We start from the raw sequence: 18212 nt of genomic DNA on the forward strand, positions 1-18212 counted from the left end.
CACACTCACAATCTGTCTGATGTGGTTAAGTCGAGGGAAAAATGACGTTCTGCTTTCTGACATTCCATAAAGCAGAAGCACTGTATAGTCAAATACTGGAGTACATTTAATATGCTTTATTTCCAGAACCAACAAAACCCCTGATCTAGTTAAAAGACTACATGCACCTCCTAAAACACTTGTTCTCTGCCACAAATATATCCTATGGGTTTGCTGCCTCAGCCTAAAACAGTATTACAAACATGCTTTATATTCCCTGAGTGCTGTCTCTAATGCATGGTTACACCACACATATTTCTCTCTGCTGTCTAGGCCAGATGTTGGAGCACATGGGGCCGGTCAAAGCAAGAGTCTACATGTCTAATCCTTCAAATGTGCTATAAATAAAACAAACTTGGAACATTTTGTTATAGAATTATGTAGCTATAAAATTGATTGCATGAGGAATTGAGATTGTTTGAATACATGTCAAACAGCATAAAATTATAATTGAACCTATTAATTTCCTTTAGTACATGCTCCTGGTTTTGTTGCAAATGATTTATTAGTGTACATCTTATAAAAAAAAGCCTTTTGTAATTTTCACAGTCTTTCATCAGTATACACACCAGGATGCATTCAACTGATCAAAAGTGACACTAAAGAGATTTATAATAAAAATGTAATCTACTTAATAAATGCTGTTGTTTTTAACTTTATATTTATCAAATGATTTTCATTAAGATTTCCCCCCCAAAAGGAAACAACTTTTTTTTCTTAAACATTGATAATAATTAGAAATGCTTCTTGAGCAGCAAATCAGTGCATTTGTATCAAATTGAAAACGGTAATTTTAAATTAGAATACAAATGATAAATAATATTAATATTAAATTATAATATGAAATAGTATTGTAATCATAATAATGAGCATGAGACTACTTTCAAAGACATTTAAAAATCTTAATGGCCACAAACTTTTGAATAGTATTGTGTGTAAATAAATAAATAATTAGATTTAAAAATCAGTCAAAACTTCAAATTATGGCCAGTGTAGGAAATCATGTTTATTTGTAAATCAGTTCATTTATGTACAGCACAGCTGAGATCTATGACATGGCCGAAGTCAAATGAACAGATGAGGGCGGGGAGTCTTTATATTGGCCCAACTTCAAATGAGCAAATCACCATTGTTATTCAAACGTGAGACCCATGTGAGGAGGTACAGAAGGGACAGACTACGGTGGCGTAGGCCAACCTCTGTCTAGTGACGGTCAGATGGATGCTGGTGATTGGCTGGGTGGTGGGAGGAGCAAACCTTAGCCCTGCCTACCCCGGGGGCCCCCATGCTTGCATCGACAAGAGCCCAGGAGAGTCTCCAGAGCCAGCTTCACGAAGGCCTGGAAATTATTGCTTCTCTCCCTTCGGCTGTCCTGCGAGGGGAAGACACAGAGACAGATACCTTGACTGGAAACATACAGCAAGTGCAATTAAATCCACTTGTCCCTGAGAGCAAGAAATGTGCAATCTTCTCTCTCATTTGTGTCAAGATAACGTATAGTGTTTCTCCCACACACTAAATATCGTTTGACACTTTATTCTATTGTAATCAATCAAACATTTACTTTCATAAGCCATAAAAAGCATTTTACATTTCAGATATTTGTGGTGTTATTTTTGCTATGCATCTAAAATGCCTTTTTTCTCTTGTGTCTTCTATGCTCTTGCCAGTATTTACCTCCTTGCTTTTTGGCATCGTCTCCTTTCTGATCATCTTTCTTCGGCTGCTCCTTAGGACTCTGAGGTTGCTACAGGGAAAGATAAATAAATAAATAAAATTCAATTTCAAAAGAAAGCATTTAAAGATCTCAGTTATCCCAACTAACAAAAGTATTTTCTAATAGCGTTTTGCTAACGTTCCTATTAAGTTATGAAAACATTATGTCTAAATATTCTTTCAATATTTAAAATGACCGTTATTTAATATATCTAAAAAAAATTTCTTGGTAAAGTGAATGTTAGAGAAAACTTTGAGAGCATGTCCCATTTATCATTGTGCAAACATTATAAGAATGTTTCTTTTGAATCATATATTCTGAAAGAAGTAGTAACAATGTTTAACAACGTTCCATGAAAAATGTATAAATAACGTTTTTGTGTGAACATTAAAGACCAACAGCTTTAAATGAACGTATTACTATTACTGGAAGAACATTTAAAGATCTAAGTTATTGCATGTTTTAAGAATGTTCTCCTAATTTTCTCATTAAGTTATGAAAACGTTATTTCGGAATGTTCCATTCATCATTTTGCAAACATTATATGAAAGTTACTTTTGAATGTTCTCTGATCATTCTGAAACAAGTAAGTAATATCATTTAAAAAAAGTTTCAGAAAAAGACATTCCACGAACAATGTATTTCTGTGCACGTTATTAAAGACCAGAAAACTTTAGATGAACATTCTGTGAATGCTACTGGAAGAATGTTTAAAGAACTCAGTTAACCCAGCGAATAAAGGTTAGTTTTAAGAAAACTGTGCAAACATTATAGGAACGGTTCTATTTAATGTTCTCTGACCATCCTGAAACAAGCAGTAACGTTTAATAAAACATTTTAGATTTTTGCGAAAGTTATTAAAGCCCAGCGAACGTTCTATTAATGTTACTGGAAGAACACTTTTTCCAAACATTTGAGAGAACCTTAGAACATTAGCCAAAACTTACAGTGACTGATTCTGAGCAGGCTTTATGAATTATGCATGTGTAATTTTCCAATATGTGCAGTGGGTCTGCTGTGGGCAATTTTTACCTTTGTGGTGGATTTCTTGTCCGCCTTGTTACCTGTTAAATGTTCAAATATTCAGGATATTATTTTATGCATGCCTGGCTTAATCTACTAATATTATTATCACGGCAGTTTTGCATATCATAAGAAATCATAAAAAAAAAATCTGCATATTTCATGCTTTGCTTCAATATCTACCTTTTGTTCCAGGCATTTTGGCTGAGCTCCAAAGTCCTTGTGTCCTTTTAGAATAAGCAGTGCTGAGGCGCTGGTGCGACCCTCATTTATGGCCCCGGCCACTGAATGACTCCATGTTCAGGCCCCCTTCGGAAAAGAGCATCAGGAACAAGCAAAGAGCCCCGTCAGCTGTGCCTCTGCACTGTCCTGCCATGGGCCTCTGCTGAGCTCAGGTGAAATCATGGATATGTGTATATAGCTTTTGTACAGTTAATCCTTTAATTTTGCTGAACACAGATCAATAGTTGTCTCCCACAGCCTTTCCCTCAACACAGATATACTTACTAATTTTTGAGATCTGAAATGCAGGTTACAAGACTCGGATACCACTTCTGATGCTTTATGTTATAGTTTTACAATGTTGTATCTTCATTATAGATGTAGTGAAGAATTGACTAAGAATTGTATTGACATGCACAAAGCAAAATGTTTAGACATATCTAAACCTGGCACAAATCAAATCAAATAATAATAATAAAAAAGGTGTTAATAATATAAATATGTAAAATTAAAAATAGGCTAAATCTGGTTTAGAAAATAATGGAATCCCTGCTTTACATTTTTAGTTACATATTTAAATATGTGTTTGTATATTAATATGGATATTTGTAGTTTGTGAACACTTCTCATGAGACATTTGTCTGTTGAACTTGAGATACTTTTCTGATGGTATATTGACTGATTCTAAATGCACTAAAATAAATGTAAGGAAAACACTGCTGTTTACTGTAGGCTACCTACATGTACACATCAAATTTCGTGGCCAAGTGACACAGCAGGACCTGTCCATCTTCAACATCATACAAATCATAGGACAGTTTCATCACACGCTGGAATCAGCAGGATCAGCTGTTTGAAGGGCGGGTCGGTCACGTGATCACGCCACTTCCTTCAGACAGAATGAACCGGTGAGAGTCTCGCACGGTAGGTGTCCTTTAGATACAAAATTATGCATGACATTACGTTTCAGTAAGTTTAACCCATTCAGAAATTGTTATTAGCGAAATATTATAGCCACAGGCTGACTGACACGATATTTTAGGAGGATTGTTAATCGGTGTGTAAAGGCTGTTGTTGTTAGCATCTCTGCTAACTGTGGCTAATGCGTCAAAAATAAACGATTTGTTTATGCTGTGCATAAATATGAATCATTTTTTGTTCTTATATATTTCTTATAAACGTTGTGCTTACGTTAGTCATGTTGTATTGTGCTAGTGTGTTGGATACTTGTACTATTAAACTTTTTTTGGTTTATTTGTTTACAAAATATGTTTTAGGACTGTTAATGTGTGCATTTAAGGTATTAATGAAATACGTTTAACGTGTTTTTTACGTTTGCATTCCCTAAATTTAGTCATTTCATTCTACTTTCCAAAGAAATCAAGACATGAATTGCTTTTTTTTGTCATAAATGTATGTATATTATTATTATTTTTTTTTTTTTTTTCTAAAAATAATTGTTGTCAAGTTAATTAAACGTAAATCTTTCCAGATAACATTTTAACATTTTGTTTTAGTAAAATGACAATGCAAAAGCCAAATATTTCATTTTTGGAAACAATTATTTAATTGACTTTATTCTTAATAATATAGCATAGAATAGTTTCCTTCCACTATAGGATTTTGCACATAAAATATGCAGCTGCCTTTATTTTTGTAAATGCATATTTATTATATTTAGAGTCTCTCATAAGGGAATCGCCATATTTGAGGGTCCTTAACTTCAAAAAGTTTGAAAACCTTTAAATTAAATTAATTGCATTTATTGTTTATATTTAGGGTCATTAGTGTTATTTTATGAAAACTTGTATCATATCTCAACTGAACTGAATGATACAAATAATGTTTTGACATCTTTAGTTGCTTTATATATATTAGTTTTTTTAACACTATAACAGTGTATTTGTGTCTCTTGCAGCTCTTGTGTTTCCTGCATCTCTCTGTGTTTGTGGATCTCATGGCTGCTGTTTGGCAGCAGGTGCTGGCAGTGGATGCAAGGTGTGTACATGATTATCATTGGAGCAGGACTCCATGTATTTATATGTACATTTTTGACGTGTAGAGCCTAATCATGTGTTATATTATTCTTTATTTTCTGTCTTTCTGCCTCTTTTTGTTTTTTTCCTCAGGTACAATGCTTACCGCACACCTACGTTCCCCCAGTTCCGCACGCAGTACATCCGCCGGCGCAGCCAGCTGCTCCGCGAGAATGCCAAGTGTGGCTTTGAGCCGGGGCTGCGCAGGCAGTATCTGCGTCTGCGCAGTCAGTTGCTCGCCCTGCGTTACGGGCCTCTGTCAGAGCAGAGCAGCTTCAGAGCCAGCAGTGTGCGCAGTTCCCGCACCACACTGGATCGCATGGAGGTTAGGTGCATTCAGAAACAGGGAAAAGGGTTCGAGAAATGCGGATAAGGAGTTCTGGGCTGAAATATGCCCCACAAAAACACAGACAGAGGGCAAGATAGAACATCTATATAGTCCTTGATATAAATAGCAATCCAGATCCAGGTCATTGTGTTGTGTGAGAGCTGCAGTGCATGTAGTTTGCGAGCATGATGGGCTTTATGTTGCTGAAGTGCTAAACTCTAAAATCATCCTTTATTACTGGCTGCTTTTCTCTTTTCGTGGTCGTTTTTATCCTCTTTTCTGTCTTTCAATCAGGACTTCGAGGAGGATCCCAGGGCTCAGGGTGCCAGAGGCCACCGGAGATCAGTAAGTCGTGGTTCATACCAGCTGCAAGCCCAGATGAACAGGGCGGTGTATGATGAAAGGTAAAGACCACTAAGTTCTTCATCTGACAAAAGTTATGAAATGTATAATGTTTTGTGAGAAAGTGTGACATACTTAAGCAAAATAGGTACTATTTGTTGAATCAGCATTCCAAAATTAGTAAGAAACAAGTATTGGATTTCATTAAGCAAATATGATGCTGGGTATTATTACCGTTTTGTGCACTGTGTATCGGTATGAATAATTCTCTGGTTTTATCTTATATGCTAGGCCTCCAGGTAGTCTGGTGCCCACCTCGGTTGCAGAAGCCAGTCGGGCCATGGCAGGTGACACCACCCTCAGTGAGAACTACGCCTTTGCCGGCATGCACCACATCTTTGACCAGCATGTCGACTCAGCTGGTGAGTGAGCTGTCAATGACACGACAAAAGGCGGTGACCAATAAAAATTAGGGTGAAAAAATGTCAATACCTAAAAAAGCCTATTTAATTTAAAAATAGTAAATAACAAATGCTGCATGCCACAGATTTATCAACATAATACTTAATAAATTAGAAATAAATAATTTGAAAATGATGCAGTATGAACAAATATTTGATCTAGATGACAAAATAAATAAATAAAATAAACAGATTTGTACTTTAGACAGCGACTGCTTCCTTTTTTCCCCAAGGAACATGTGGAAAAGTTGGAAAATTTAGGAGTGCATTTAAAAAAAAGTTATAAAAAGGACTTTGACACACATGCTCATAAATACATTTTACAGTTTGCACACATCTATTTTTAGTCACAAATGTGAGTGAAAAGCTTACACTGTTGAGACCTGAAACCTATTATAGTTATAAGTGAAGTGACATTCAGCCAAGTATGGTGACCCATACTCGGAATTCGTGCTCTGCATTTAACCCATCCAACGTGCACACACACAGCAGTGAACACACACCCGGAGCAGTGGGCAGCCATTTATGCTGCAGCGACCGGGGAGCAGTTGGGGGTTCGGTGCCTTGCTCAAGGGCACCTCAGTCGTGGTATTGAGGGTGGAGAGAGCGCTGTACATTCACTCCCCCCACCTACAATTCCTGCCGGCCGGAGACTCGAACCCGCAACCTTTGGATTACAAGTCCGACTCTCTAACCATTAGGTCACGACTTCCCCTATAAAACTTTTTTCTATATAAAAGTCTTGACACTTTAGTGCTCTCTTCCACCTTCAGTAACGAGGGCACCACAGCAAAGAAAAAACAGGCTGCCAGCTGCTGTGGGTGTGTGCACTTGGATGGGTTAAATGCAGAGCACAAATTCTGAGTATGGCACACCATACTTGGCCACGTCTCACGTCACTTTCACTTATCAGCCAAACAATGACCAAAAAAAATGAAAAAAATTACCAAAAAAAAAAAAAAGCAGTGACTGGATTGCTATTTCTTTTTAAATATTGTTTGATTTATATTTTTGTAAAATTTTTGCTTCGCCACATCTGCTAAATGACAGATCTGATACTTTGGTATACATCCAATCTGCACCTTAGACATAACCATATTTAGATGAATGCTTCATCTAGACCAGCATTTTGACCAAGAAGCAATTTTAATCCTTTTCCTTTGCAGTTGCATTACCACTGGCCTGCTTCAGTGCATGGCAGTGCTGGCTCAGAACTGTTGTTTTACCCTCTCATTTGAACCTGTTACTATTTTATCTCCTCAGTTCCTCGATTACAGTTTGCCAATGATGATAAACACCTCCTTGCCTGCTGCTCGTTGGATGGGACATTGTCAATCATGACGTTGTCTCCGCCTCCACCAACTGTAAAGGTGACACTAAAGGGCCATGCTGGTCCCGTGACTGACTTCGCCTGGTCGCTTAGCAATGACATCATTGTGTCCACGTCAAAAGACGGCACTCTGCGCATCTGGAACACAGAGGATGGACGCTGCATCCGAGAGGTGGCCGACCCAGAGGGCAGTGAGCTGCTGTGCTGCACTTTTCAGCCCATGAACAACAACCTGACTGTGGTAAGTCCAAATGCCAGCCGTTTGTGTTTCCTCTGTACACCTCCATTTAAAAGATCAGGTCAGTAAGATTCTTAAATATTTTTTAAGGAAGTCTCTTATGCTCTAATCTGATCAAAATACAGAATTAGAGCATAAAAAAAGAGTAATATTGTGAATTGTGAATCATTTTTTCCCCCTGTTTTAATGTATTTTAAAATGTAATTTATTCCTGTGATGCAAAGCTGAATTTTCAGCATCATTACTCCAGTCTTCAGCATCTCACAGTCTTTCAGAAATCAATCTAATATGCTGATTTGCTGCTCTCGAAACATTTCTTATTATTGTCATATTTTGAAAACAGCAGAGCCACAAAATATTTTTGTAGAAACCACAATGAGTATTTTTTGGTGAATATAAAGTTAGAAAGGGATTATTCAAGGTGACAGAGGATATGGAATTGTTTATGCTGATGAAACACTGCAGACTGCTGTAACAAATACCATCAGCCCTTTCAGTAATCCTATTAGGGTGTGAAATTAACATGCGCCACCAGCCAAAAAGAGTAATTTGTGTGCAGTGATGGGAAATTTTACTTACCCACCAACCACTGTGGTAGACCTATAAAATATATCTGAATGACATTTGACAAGAAATGCAATTGATGGATTGATTATATCTCTTATACTTTCTTTTTTATGTGGCTTTTAAAGCAAGTTTGTCTTGTATGTGAACACTCCATCTAAATTCAGACAATCTCAGGAGGTGCTATGAGTTTGATTTATAACATGCATTGTCAACACAAAATAAGTTGAAGAATAACTTTTGTATGGTTGTTAGGTTTACTTGATTACCCATGCATCTGTTTTTAGAAAAATTGTCATAAAATGTGAGGAAAAAATGATGATTTTAAAATTGATGCATCAGGATTTTAAAGCCCGTTCACACCAAGCGCGATAAAGATAATGATATTAGCGTCCACACCAGCGAATGATATCGTCTGTTTATTCTAAGCGCACGTGCGTCTGCTGCTTTAAATTCTCGAGCTCGTTATAGCATGATTGATTCTGATTGGCTGTCAGTGTTTTTATCGTTCATCAGCTGGAAAAAAAACGTTCTGGAAGTGATTCCAACGATATTGTTTCTCTGTGCCTTTACCATTATAGTTGTGGTGTGGACGCTGCTATTCTTTAATACTGAGAACGATTTTTAGAACTATATCTTTATCATTATCGTGCTTGGTGTGAACGGGGCTTTAGAAAGGTTTATTTGTTCATATCTTAATCATTGTATTGAAACTACAGAGCATTGATCATAAAACTAAGCATTTAAAAATCATGTTACAATAGGAAAATATTAGGAGAGATAGCGTGGCAAGTGATATTTATATGCATTTTATATGAGTAGTCTGCTATGCTATTATAATTATCTCATTAATTTACATTAGATTTACATCAGAATGCCATCTTACATTAATTAATCTTTTTGGCCATATGAATATCATATATAAAAATAGCATAAATCAATGTCATAAATTACAATTGCATATTTTGATTGATTTGGACCACATCTCATACTATGAGCCATGAACACATGCAAACTTTTTTTTTTAGATTTTGTCTAAATAAATAATTTGATAATTATCAATGTCAGGCTTTTCAGGGTTAATAAATACCCCAACAGAGATTCATTGTACTTCTGAAGAAATATTAAAAAATATTCACTCTCTCAGTGACATCTGTAATCTAAATATTTGCTTTTATACAATGCTGCATTATAAACTAAAATTACTGATTGCAGCTTTAACCAAGACCAAAAAAGATGATTTTGCTGTGAAGTGTTTTCAGTTGATATGATGCATCAAATGTGTCCTTGATTGGCTGTCCCCAGGTTGGCAACAGTAAACACCACCTGCAGGTGGTGAACATCTCCACTGGGAAGAAAGTGAAAGGAGGCTCCAGTAAACTCACCGGTCGGGTGCTTTCTCTCTCGTTTGATGCTCCAGGGAGAATCCTGTGGGCTGGTGATGACAGGGGGAGCATTTTCTCCTTCCTCTTTGACATGGCCACAGGTACAGTGCAAATATATTTTCTTGCATAAAGCATGAGTGGAAAATCAGGTCAACATAATATAGATGAGAGTATAGTTTCTATGTTGTAAAGCTGAGGTTCTTTTTCCACAGGAAAACTGACCAAAGCTAAGAGACTGGTGGTGAATGAGGGCAGCCCTATCTCCAGCATCTCAGCCCGCTCGTGGATCAGTCGAGAGGCACGGGATCCGTCGCTGCTCGTCAACGCATGTGTCAACAATCTACAGCTCTACAGGTTAGAATGCACCTACAGCAACTCAGATTGTTACTTTCTCTTGACTGAGATGATTATTGATCAGTGCGGAACTGGTGTTGACAGGGTTGTGGATAATGAGGGGACTCTACAGCTGAAGAGGTGTTTCCCCATTCAACACGGATCCCAACCGCTGCACAGCATCTTCTGTCCTCTCATGTCCTTCAGACAGGGAGCCTGTGTTGGTAAGACCGCAATCATCATATTACAGGCAATTTCTGTCTGTTCTGTGTGTTATATATTCACTACTGTTCCAAAGCTTTGGGTTGGCATGATTTTGAAATGTTTTTGAAAGAAGGCTGCATTTATTTGATGAAAAATACAGTAAAACTACTGTTTTGTGAAATATTATTACAATTTAAAATAAGTGTTTTCTATTTCAATATATTTTAAAATGTAGTTTGTTCCTGTGATGCAACGCTAAATTTTCAGCATCATTACTGCACTTTTCGTTCCATTGACCTCCATTCATATATGCAAATGCGTCAGACCGGAAATGCAAGCTTGTGCAAAAAGTTTTGCATTTCGCTGCATGCCAAAGTTCAAGCTTTGTGAACTCTGACCTGCCTCACGTGAAGCCGCGTGACCAACAGCAGATCGATACGTCACAGCATGACCTCGTAACTGAATTAAAAGAACATAAATCTAAAACTGCAGCGCCACTGCAGGAAAGTGGAGTAGATTGTATATTTTTACATTTCAGATGTATTATGAATTGTTGTTGAATTTAAGTTTTTAAAAAGACGTTGCTCAGCGTGATGTCATATCACGATCGTTGCAGCATTCGAAACAGTTCCGCATGCTCAGCTTAATATGCTGATTTGCTGCTCAAGTAAATAATAATTTCTTATTGTTGATGTTGAAAACAGCTGTGCTGCTTCATATTTAATTGAATATTAAGTTCAAAACAACACCAATTATTCAAAATAGAAGTCTTTTATAACATTTAAAAGCCTTTACTGTCACTTATGATCAAATTAATTAATTAAAAAATCTTTTGAATCATTTGTTTTTAAGTTGGCATCATGTTAATGACAAACTTTTGGAATCAATTTTCTGTTTGAATGGCACATCACAATCACTTATGAGGTTCCTTTTCAGTTAGGATGTTGCCTATGTAGGCAGCTCACTATGTTTTGGAACAAAGCCAAAGTGAGTGAATCCTGCTCTTTCCCTCTTGTAGTCACTGGCAGTGAGGATGCATGCGTCTACTTTTTCGACGTCGAACGCAACACTAAGGCCATCGTTAACAAGCTGCAGGGCCACAGCGGGCCCGTCCTGGACGTGAGCTTCAACTGCGACGAAAGCCTGCTGGCCTCCTCTGACACCACCGGAATGGTGATCATCTGGAGACGAGAGCAGAAGTAACCACGGCAACTCCAAGCTTTCGCTACCTTGGCAACAGCATCTTCCGTGCAGGCTGGCTTGAATCATGTGCAATGAAACCCCTACTGTAAATGTCAAGATGACTAGTGTTTTGAGTGAGTCTGAACTAAATCACGTGGACCATGAAAGAATCTTTGTTTTAGGGCTGATGTTTCTGTTTTTGGTTTTGTGGGACATGTTGCTTGTTTGTGGAATTCACTAGTGCTTTGTGGTCATAAATGTGCAACTTAAGAGAGGAGATATTAATATAATACTTTGTTCACCTTCGTGCATTGTGTGAGAATGAGAACGTTGAGTCTGCGTGTCACTGAAGTTGTGTTGGCTTGCACAATAACACTACTGTATTTATGCCTTGTTGAACTCAATAAATTTAATCGCGCTAGCTAAATTAAGCTACATTTGGTCTTTCTGTTTTCCTTCATATTTTGTTGTCATGTTTTTTGGATGTATATTTTTCACTTTTAAAGATTGAAGCACGTGTTTGATGAAAACCTAGTTGTATTTCAAATTTGAATATGAATAGGCCTCCTCAAGTGAATAATATTATTGAACTTTACCCTGTGTTAATACAGTTTGCAATATTTCTTTAATATATCTTAAGTATTTTTGATTGTAAATATGATTTTTGGTGACTTGAGAGACTTGTTTCACATGAAAGACTAATCTCGTTGCTATTTATTTGAAATGAACGTTCATTAATTATTCAGAAGCCCACGTTCCTGCGTGTGCTTTTATTTTGAAAAGGAATAAATTATCTTACGACAGTTACTTTCGCTGTAACATGTGGGAGGAACTACTTCCGGTTCTACAGTGGGTAAGTTAAGGAATAACAAACATAAGAATTAAACGCAAATTATGAATTATATTTAAATTACAAAGATTTCCGGGAGCTTTGATTACACATGAATCATAAAGAAAGCGGTAGACAGCTAGCAGGCAAGTAAAGATCCCACATAAAACAAGAACAATAAGAATAAATCTGCTTCATAGGTTTATTTTCTGCTAATTCAGACGTTATAATTTTTAAGACATCTTATAAGGTGTTACATTAATGTATATTTTCATTCATGTGAATATTCTGCTCTTTCAGAGGTGTGGTCCATCTGATAAACTGAGTCTCTTCTGAATGTGCATTATTTCAAAACGAGGATTCAGTTATTGTTTCTTATAATTATAGCCTTACTATATATTTATACATAACTACTACATACCATAATTGCTCCATAAAGAATTTATAACATTGTTTAATTGATCTGTGTTGTATAAAATTGTGTAAAGTTATATATGTTATGCTTTTCTGTTTACATGTGTCTGTGCTGTTTTACAGCGTGAGGAGATCGTGGCACAAAGGGAACAGACTATGCCTTTCCTGCACGGCTTCAGGAGGATCGTGTACGAGTACCAGCCGCTGGTGGATGCTGTGATGTGTGTCCTGGGAATAGAAGGAGAAAACCAGCGCAGGTCAGCAAACCACCTGCGTTTTAAAGATGATGACAGAATTGTATGAACTGCATTTTAACATCCTGCATTTGACAGGCAAGATGATGAAGAAAGCCTCTCTGGGGCTCTTGTGGAGCTGCTGGACAGAGAGTCTCAGTCTCCCGTCTTCATGGAGGGAATCAGTTATTCTCTGTTTCGAGTGGCTGATCTCGGGTTGGTCAGCGTGGCACAGGTGCTTCTGCGTTACGGAGCTGATCTCAACTTTGAAGGTTTGTGGATGTTTGTGTGATTCTGATAAACCTCATTATAATCATGGAAACGTAATCAGACCCTTTTCTTATGGATCCAGACCCTGTATCGTACTACAACCCCTTACACATCGCCGTGTTGAGGAACAAGCCAGACATGGTGCAGATGCTGATATCTCACGGAGCTGAAATCGAAAAGAGGGACAGGGTGAGAATTTATGCAATTTTCATAAATTTTCACATTTTATTCATTGTAATTTTGGTTTATTTTGAATACAGACATTTTCTACATTTTATGTCTATTTTATATATTACAGGCATTTTAAAAAAAACTTTTTGTCTGTGCAACAGATTCATGAAAGCAGCCCTCTTGATTTGGCCAGCGAGGAGGTGGATAAGCTGCTGTGTCTGCGTGTGCTTCTGGATTTGGGTGCTGATGTGAATGCAAAAGACAAGAACGGTATTTCAGCTCAATTAACTAATAAAATAGAACGTTATAATAGAATGGTTTCTTATTATATGCTACACATGCTTGCTTTCACAGGAAAAACTGCACTGCTTCATGCTCTGGCCAGCAGTGATGGACTCACAGTCAATAATGTGGACAATATACAGCTGCTTCTAGACAGAGGTGCTTCACTGTGCATGTAAAACATCAGCTAGAGAATTGCTAGAGAAAAGTTTTATTCAGAAATTTTTATTAATAGGTGTTTTAAAAATGGTTTCACCATGGAAGATGGCATTTCTTTCAAATATTAAACAAAGATTTTATATAGTTATAATTGCAATGTTGAAAGAAGTTTAATTTGTATAATTTCATATATAAATATGAACATATATTTTCATATATATATATATATATATGAACATATGAACATATAATAAAAAAAAATTAAAACTATATACACAAACATACATACACACACACACACACACACACACACATATATATATAATGCGTAACCTTTTATACAAATTATTACTCCCCACAAAATATATATATATATATATATATATATATATAATTTTATATAATGTTATTTAAAAAAAATGTTAAATAATTTTTTTTTTACACACACAGTAATTATTTTATTTGATATGTTTAATTATATTTTTATTCATTGTGTTTTTTATTTTTTAACAGCTTTTTTTTTTTTACATTATACATGTTTTTTTAAAGGCATTTTTAAAAATATTAATTTATTGCTTGTTGTTAATGCTATAATCGTGTTTTTTTAATCCCTTGCAGGTGCAGATGTGAACGCCACCACACATGATGGGGAGACCCCCATGTCCTCGCTCACGTTCCTGGTGAAGGAGGCTCTGGACAGCAGCGCGGAGGATGCGAAGGAGATCGGGCACTTCTGTACCCGGGTGGCACATCTTCTGATCAGCCACGGAGCCGATCCCAGCTGCTGCTTGAACGCTACCGACGGGGAAGTGTGGGAACAGTCACTAACCTACAGTAGTCTGGAGAACTTCGACTTGCTATTTCCCCTGACTGCGCTTCTCCTCCAGCATGGCGCTTCCTTCGTCTGCTCTCACCACAGTACCTCCTACTGGACGGGTCAGCAGTTGATATTCACACGTCTCGCTGAAGCTCTCCGGGAAGCTTTAGATGCTGCCGAGGCTGCTGATGTTTTAGCTAAAGCTGAAGTGCTGTTGGATCTGGCCAGGATCTGCTCTCCGGTCGTTCCTCCCCTCTTCCCTCGCTCACAACTGCCCGTGCTGGACCAGGCCTCTACCCATCAGCCCCTGCTGGAGCTCTACAGCAGGCTAGAGGAGCAAGAAACGCGGCCGCTGCCACTGAGGTGCCTTTGCAGGAGACTCATCCGCCGTTGTCTGCAGCCCTGGCCCTTTGAGGAGAAGGTGAAAGCCCTGCCACTTCCAGACAGACTGAAGGACTCACTGCTCCCAGAGAACAGCTGGAGGGACAGAGCTGGCTGGGACAGATTCAAACCTCGACGTTCTCCACGCTGAGAAACACTGTTTATGTGTGTGCTTGTAAATATGGAGCCCTTAATGACCACTGCATTCATTAAAACTAAGATAAAAGATACTCTGTGCCTGCCTCCTTTGATCGACATGCAGAACGATCATTTTCCTGGTGATCTGAGAGTGAGAAATGAATAAAAACTATATGAAAAAGTGTTATAAATGTCATGCAAATGATGTGACTTGGTGTTTTCTGTGTCAAAATGAGAACTTTATTACACATTACCAGGTAATTTTCTCTCAATTTTGTAGTTTCTGTATATCTTTCAGTATGAAAATTGATAATTGTTTACAGTTTAATCTTTAATATCATGTACAGCTTCACTGCCGTATGTGCATTTTTTCCCCCCATTTTTTTGGTGTGTGTTGTGTGTTTATATTTAAGCTTGATTTGGAGTTGCTGATTGGAATCAAATCCATCTACATTTTCTTTATGATGATTTATGTGATACTCCGGATGTGCCTTAACAAGATCAACTTTGTAGTTGTAGTATTAAAGAAATGTTTGAATCTCTTTCATTGTACAGTGTGAATATATAATATAGTTTGGAGCTGCTGAAATGTGAGTGGTGTGCTCACACTGAGAATTCCAACAAGAAGTGTAAATGCAATCTGTGCTGATAAAAGAGATAAAACTATTTTCTGACATCAATAGATTAGTGTTATTTTTCCAATTTTTACCTAAAATAGGGTGTTCTGAGCATTAGTTGTGAGTACACATAATGTAATGGCTGTTTTTATTCATACTCGTAGCCAGAGGGCGGCCTCATGCAGAAACTCCACAAGTGAGACTTACAGAAGTAATAGAACTTATGCTGTTCCAGGAAATCCCTTATATGGACAAAATAATTCAATATCAACAAATGTTCTCTTGGTTTGACAACAGGTTTTTTCATGCTGTGGTAAATTTTTTAGCTGGGCAGACCGATTTTTTTCATATATGTCTCACTGTACAGCTCTGTAAAACAACTATTAATCTACTATGCTGACTGTTTTGCTTCATGGATTTCGAATACTTGAAGAAATTAAGTTATTAAACATTTTATTTGGGAAGTTAAATAAACGCTTCAATGTGGCAATATTTGTTTTTAATTAATTATATAGAATTCCAAGCACCACAAAACTGCTGGTACCCACAGCCATTTACAGAGGGAACGTGCTTTATTTTGAGTTCAAAAATTTAAAATACAATGATAATGTATTTACAATGAACAATGTATTCATAACTATCAAATATATGATGTACATGACATATAAAAACAAAATGCCAAATAAATATTATAAAATATGCAATGAAAGTAGTGTTCCCTGGAGTTGTGTCCATAAAAATCATTTATTTTGAAATAAAAATCACACTGATGACATCACTTGACTTCCTTCTTCCTATTTCCTGACGATCTATGAAAAAAGGCTCATAATAAGTCCACTGTCTCTTTTCAGTTATCATAAATTTTCTAATTTATCTCATGATTTCATATGAAGCTTTTAGTTGAAGTCACTGGTATGACCTACTTTATTGTTAGGGAATTGTAAAAAACTAGAATACAAATGGATTAAACTATTTAATTTAGTGAGTGAGATTGACAACATGTGGTTTGATACCTTGTAGCAGACTTTTTGTAAAATGCATTTTGCATGAAATTTGTCACTGGTGTTACCTTCCTTATGGGTAACAACAGTGAAGATCAGTTTATGTTCTTTTACCAACTGCTTTCACTAATTGCCAAATGTAACAATTTAGTCTCATATATTAATTATAATTGAAGAATAAGGATCTTTGGTCTAATGTATGTCACTGGTGATTCATTGTGTCACTGGTGTTACCATGTTTTTTTGTCTGTCACATTAAATAAAATGTGGCACATGTGGCATGATAATAATTTTACATCCATTGAATTCTGCTACACTCGAGAGTTAAGATTTAAAGGATTGCATCATAACTTGATTATTACTATTTGGTGGACATTTTGAGCCTCAATTAGCATATTAGCTTACAACAAAGTGTGACTAGCTACATAGTTAGCCTGCTTGTTGAAGAGAATTTGTAAGCAAACTCAGACGAAAATTTGTCACTTGAAAAGTCACGAATTTATTCAGCTCATCCGTTGAAATTCCCAACACTAAAAAGACAAAAAATCTGTTGTCCTGATGTCACTGAAGGGGATGGCCTTTTCTTAAAGGCGGATTCCCCAATACGACAGGGTGGACATCCATTCAAGGGACATGGACAAACTCTTCTTTTTTATTAAATAAATATATTGTTTTTATTACCAAATGATCAATATACTCAAATTGGGTTTAACAAAAATGTAACAAAATATTAAAAGAGAATACATTTTTTTAATTCTATGACTATGTTCTACTCTATTTGAATGAGAGTAGAATATAGTCAAGTCATAAAATAAAAAAAACAAAACCAAAATCTTTGTTGACCCACTGCTGCGAGACGAACAGGCAGGCTTCCGGCAAAACAGATCCTGCACGGATCAGATTGCAACGCTTCGCATCATAGTTGAGCAGTCACTGGAATGGAACTCCCCATTGGACATCAATTTTGTCGACTATGAAAAAGCATTCGATAGCGTGGCTCGAGAGACCCTCTGGAAGCTCCTTAGGTTTTACGGCATTCCAACAAATATGGCCAACCTAATCAGGAACTCCTACTATGGCATGTCCTGCAGGGTTATCAATGGAGGGCAGCTTACCAACAGCTTCCAGGTGCGAAGCGGAGTCCGACAAGGATGCTTGTTGTCGCTGTTCCTCTTCCTACTGGTCGTTGACTGGATAATGAAGTCGTCCACTGGTGGGCGCAGGAACGGGATCCAATGGACTTTGTGGAAACAGCTAGATGACTTGGAATTTGCAGATGATCTTGCCCTCCTTTCACAAAGTCAAAAGCAGATGCAAGAGAAGATAAACCTTGTGGCATTTATGTAATCACAAATTGGCGTCAATATCCACAAAGACAAGAGCAAGATTCTGAAGGTCAATACCACCAGTACAGAGCCAATCATTCTGAATGGAATTCCCGTGAAAGAAGTGCAGTCCTTCACCTACCTGGGTAGCATCATAGACCAACAGGGCTG

At 37.1% G+C, this 18212-nt stretch overlaps 2 protein-coding genes across 5 annotated transcripts; both read left to right on the plus strand.

The window, feature by feature from the left end:
- Positions 1-3894: 3894 nt before the first annotated feature.
- LOC306848337 (WD repeat-containing protein 13-like) lies at positions 3895-11840 on the plus strand. Of its 3 annotated transcripts, none has more exons than XM_079382821.1 (10): positions 3895-3925; positions 4920-4999; positions 5131-5454; positions 5660-5769; positions 5999-6129; positions 7432-7739; positions 9606-9786; positions 9898-10039; positions 10124-10242; positions 11241-11840. In XM_079382821.1, exons 3-10 carry the CDS (start codon positions 5401-5403, stop codon positions 11423-11425), a joined length of 1230 nt encoding a protein of 409 aa, XP_079238947.1. In that variant the 5' UTR covers positions 3895-3925; positions 4920-4999; positions 5131-5400; the 3' UTR covers positions 11426-11840. The 3 variants fall into 3 exon arrangements, with proteins under 3 accessions (XP_079238947.1, XP_079238945.1, XP_079238946.1); XM_079382819.1 differs by having other exon boundaries at positions 5131-5362; XM_079382820.1 differs by having other exon boundaries at positions 3901-3925; positions 4900-4999; positions 5131-5362.
- A 367-nt stretch (positions 11841-12207) lies between these two features.
- LOC306847835 (ankyrin repeat and SOCS box protein 6-like) lies at positions 12208-16492 on the plus strand. 2 transcript variants are annotated; one of them, XM_079382018.1, is made up of 7 exons: positions 12208-12257; positions 12771-12904; positions 12980-13152; positions 13233-13339; positions 13483-13591; positions 13676-13762; positions 14381-16492. In XM_079382018.1, the coding sequence occupies exons 1-7, from the start codon at positions 12225-12227 to the stop codon at positions 15109-15111; spliced, it is 1374 nt and encodes a 457-aa protein (XP_079238144.1). In that variant the 5' UTR covers positions 12208-12224; the 3' UTR covers positions 15112-16492. The 2 variants fall into 2 exon arrangements, with proteins under 2 accessions (XP_079238144.1, XP_079238145.1); XM_079382019.1 differs by having other exon boundaries at positions 12245-12379.
- Positions 16493-18212: the final 1720 nt, after the last annotated feature.

The sequence above is a fragment of the Barbus barbus genome (genome assembly GCF_936440315.1).
Source record: "Barbus barbus genome assembly, chromosome: 28".
Taxonomy (NCBI): domain Eukaryota; kingdom Metazoa; phylum Chordata; class Actinopteri; order Cypriniformes; family Cyprinidae; genus Barbus; species Barbus barbus.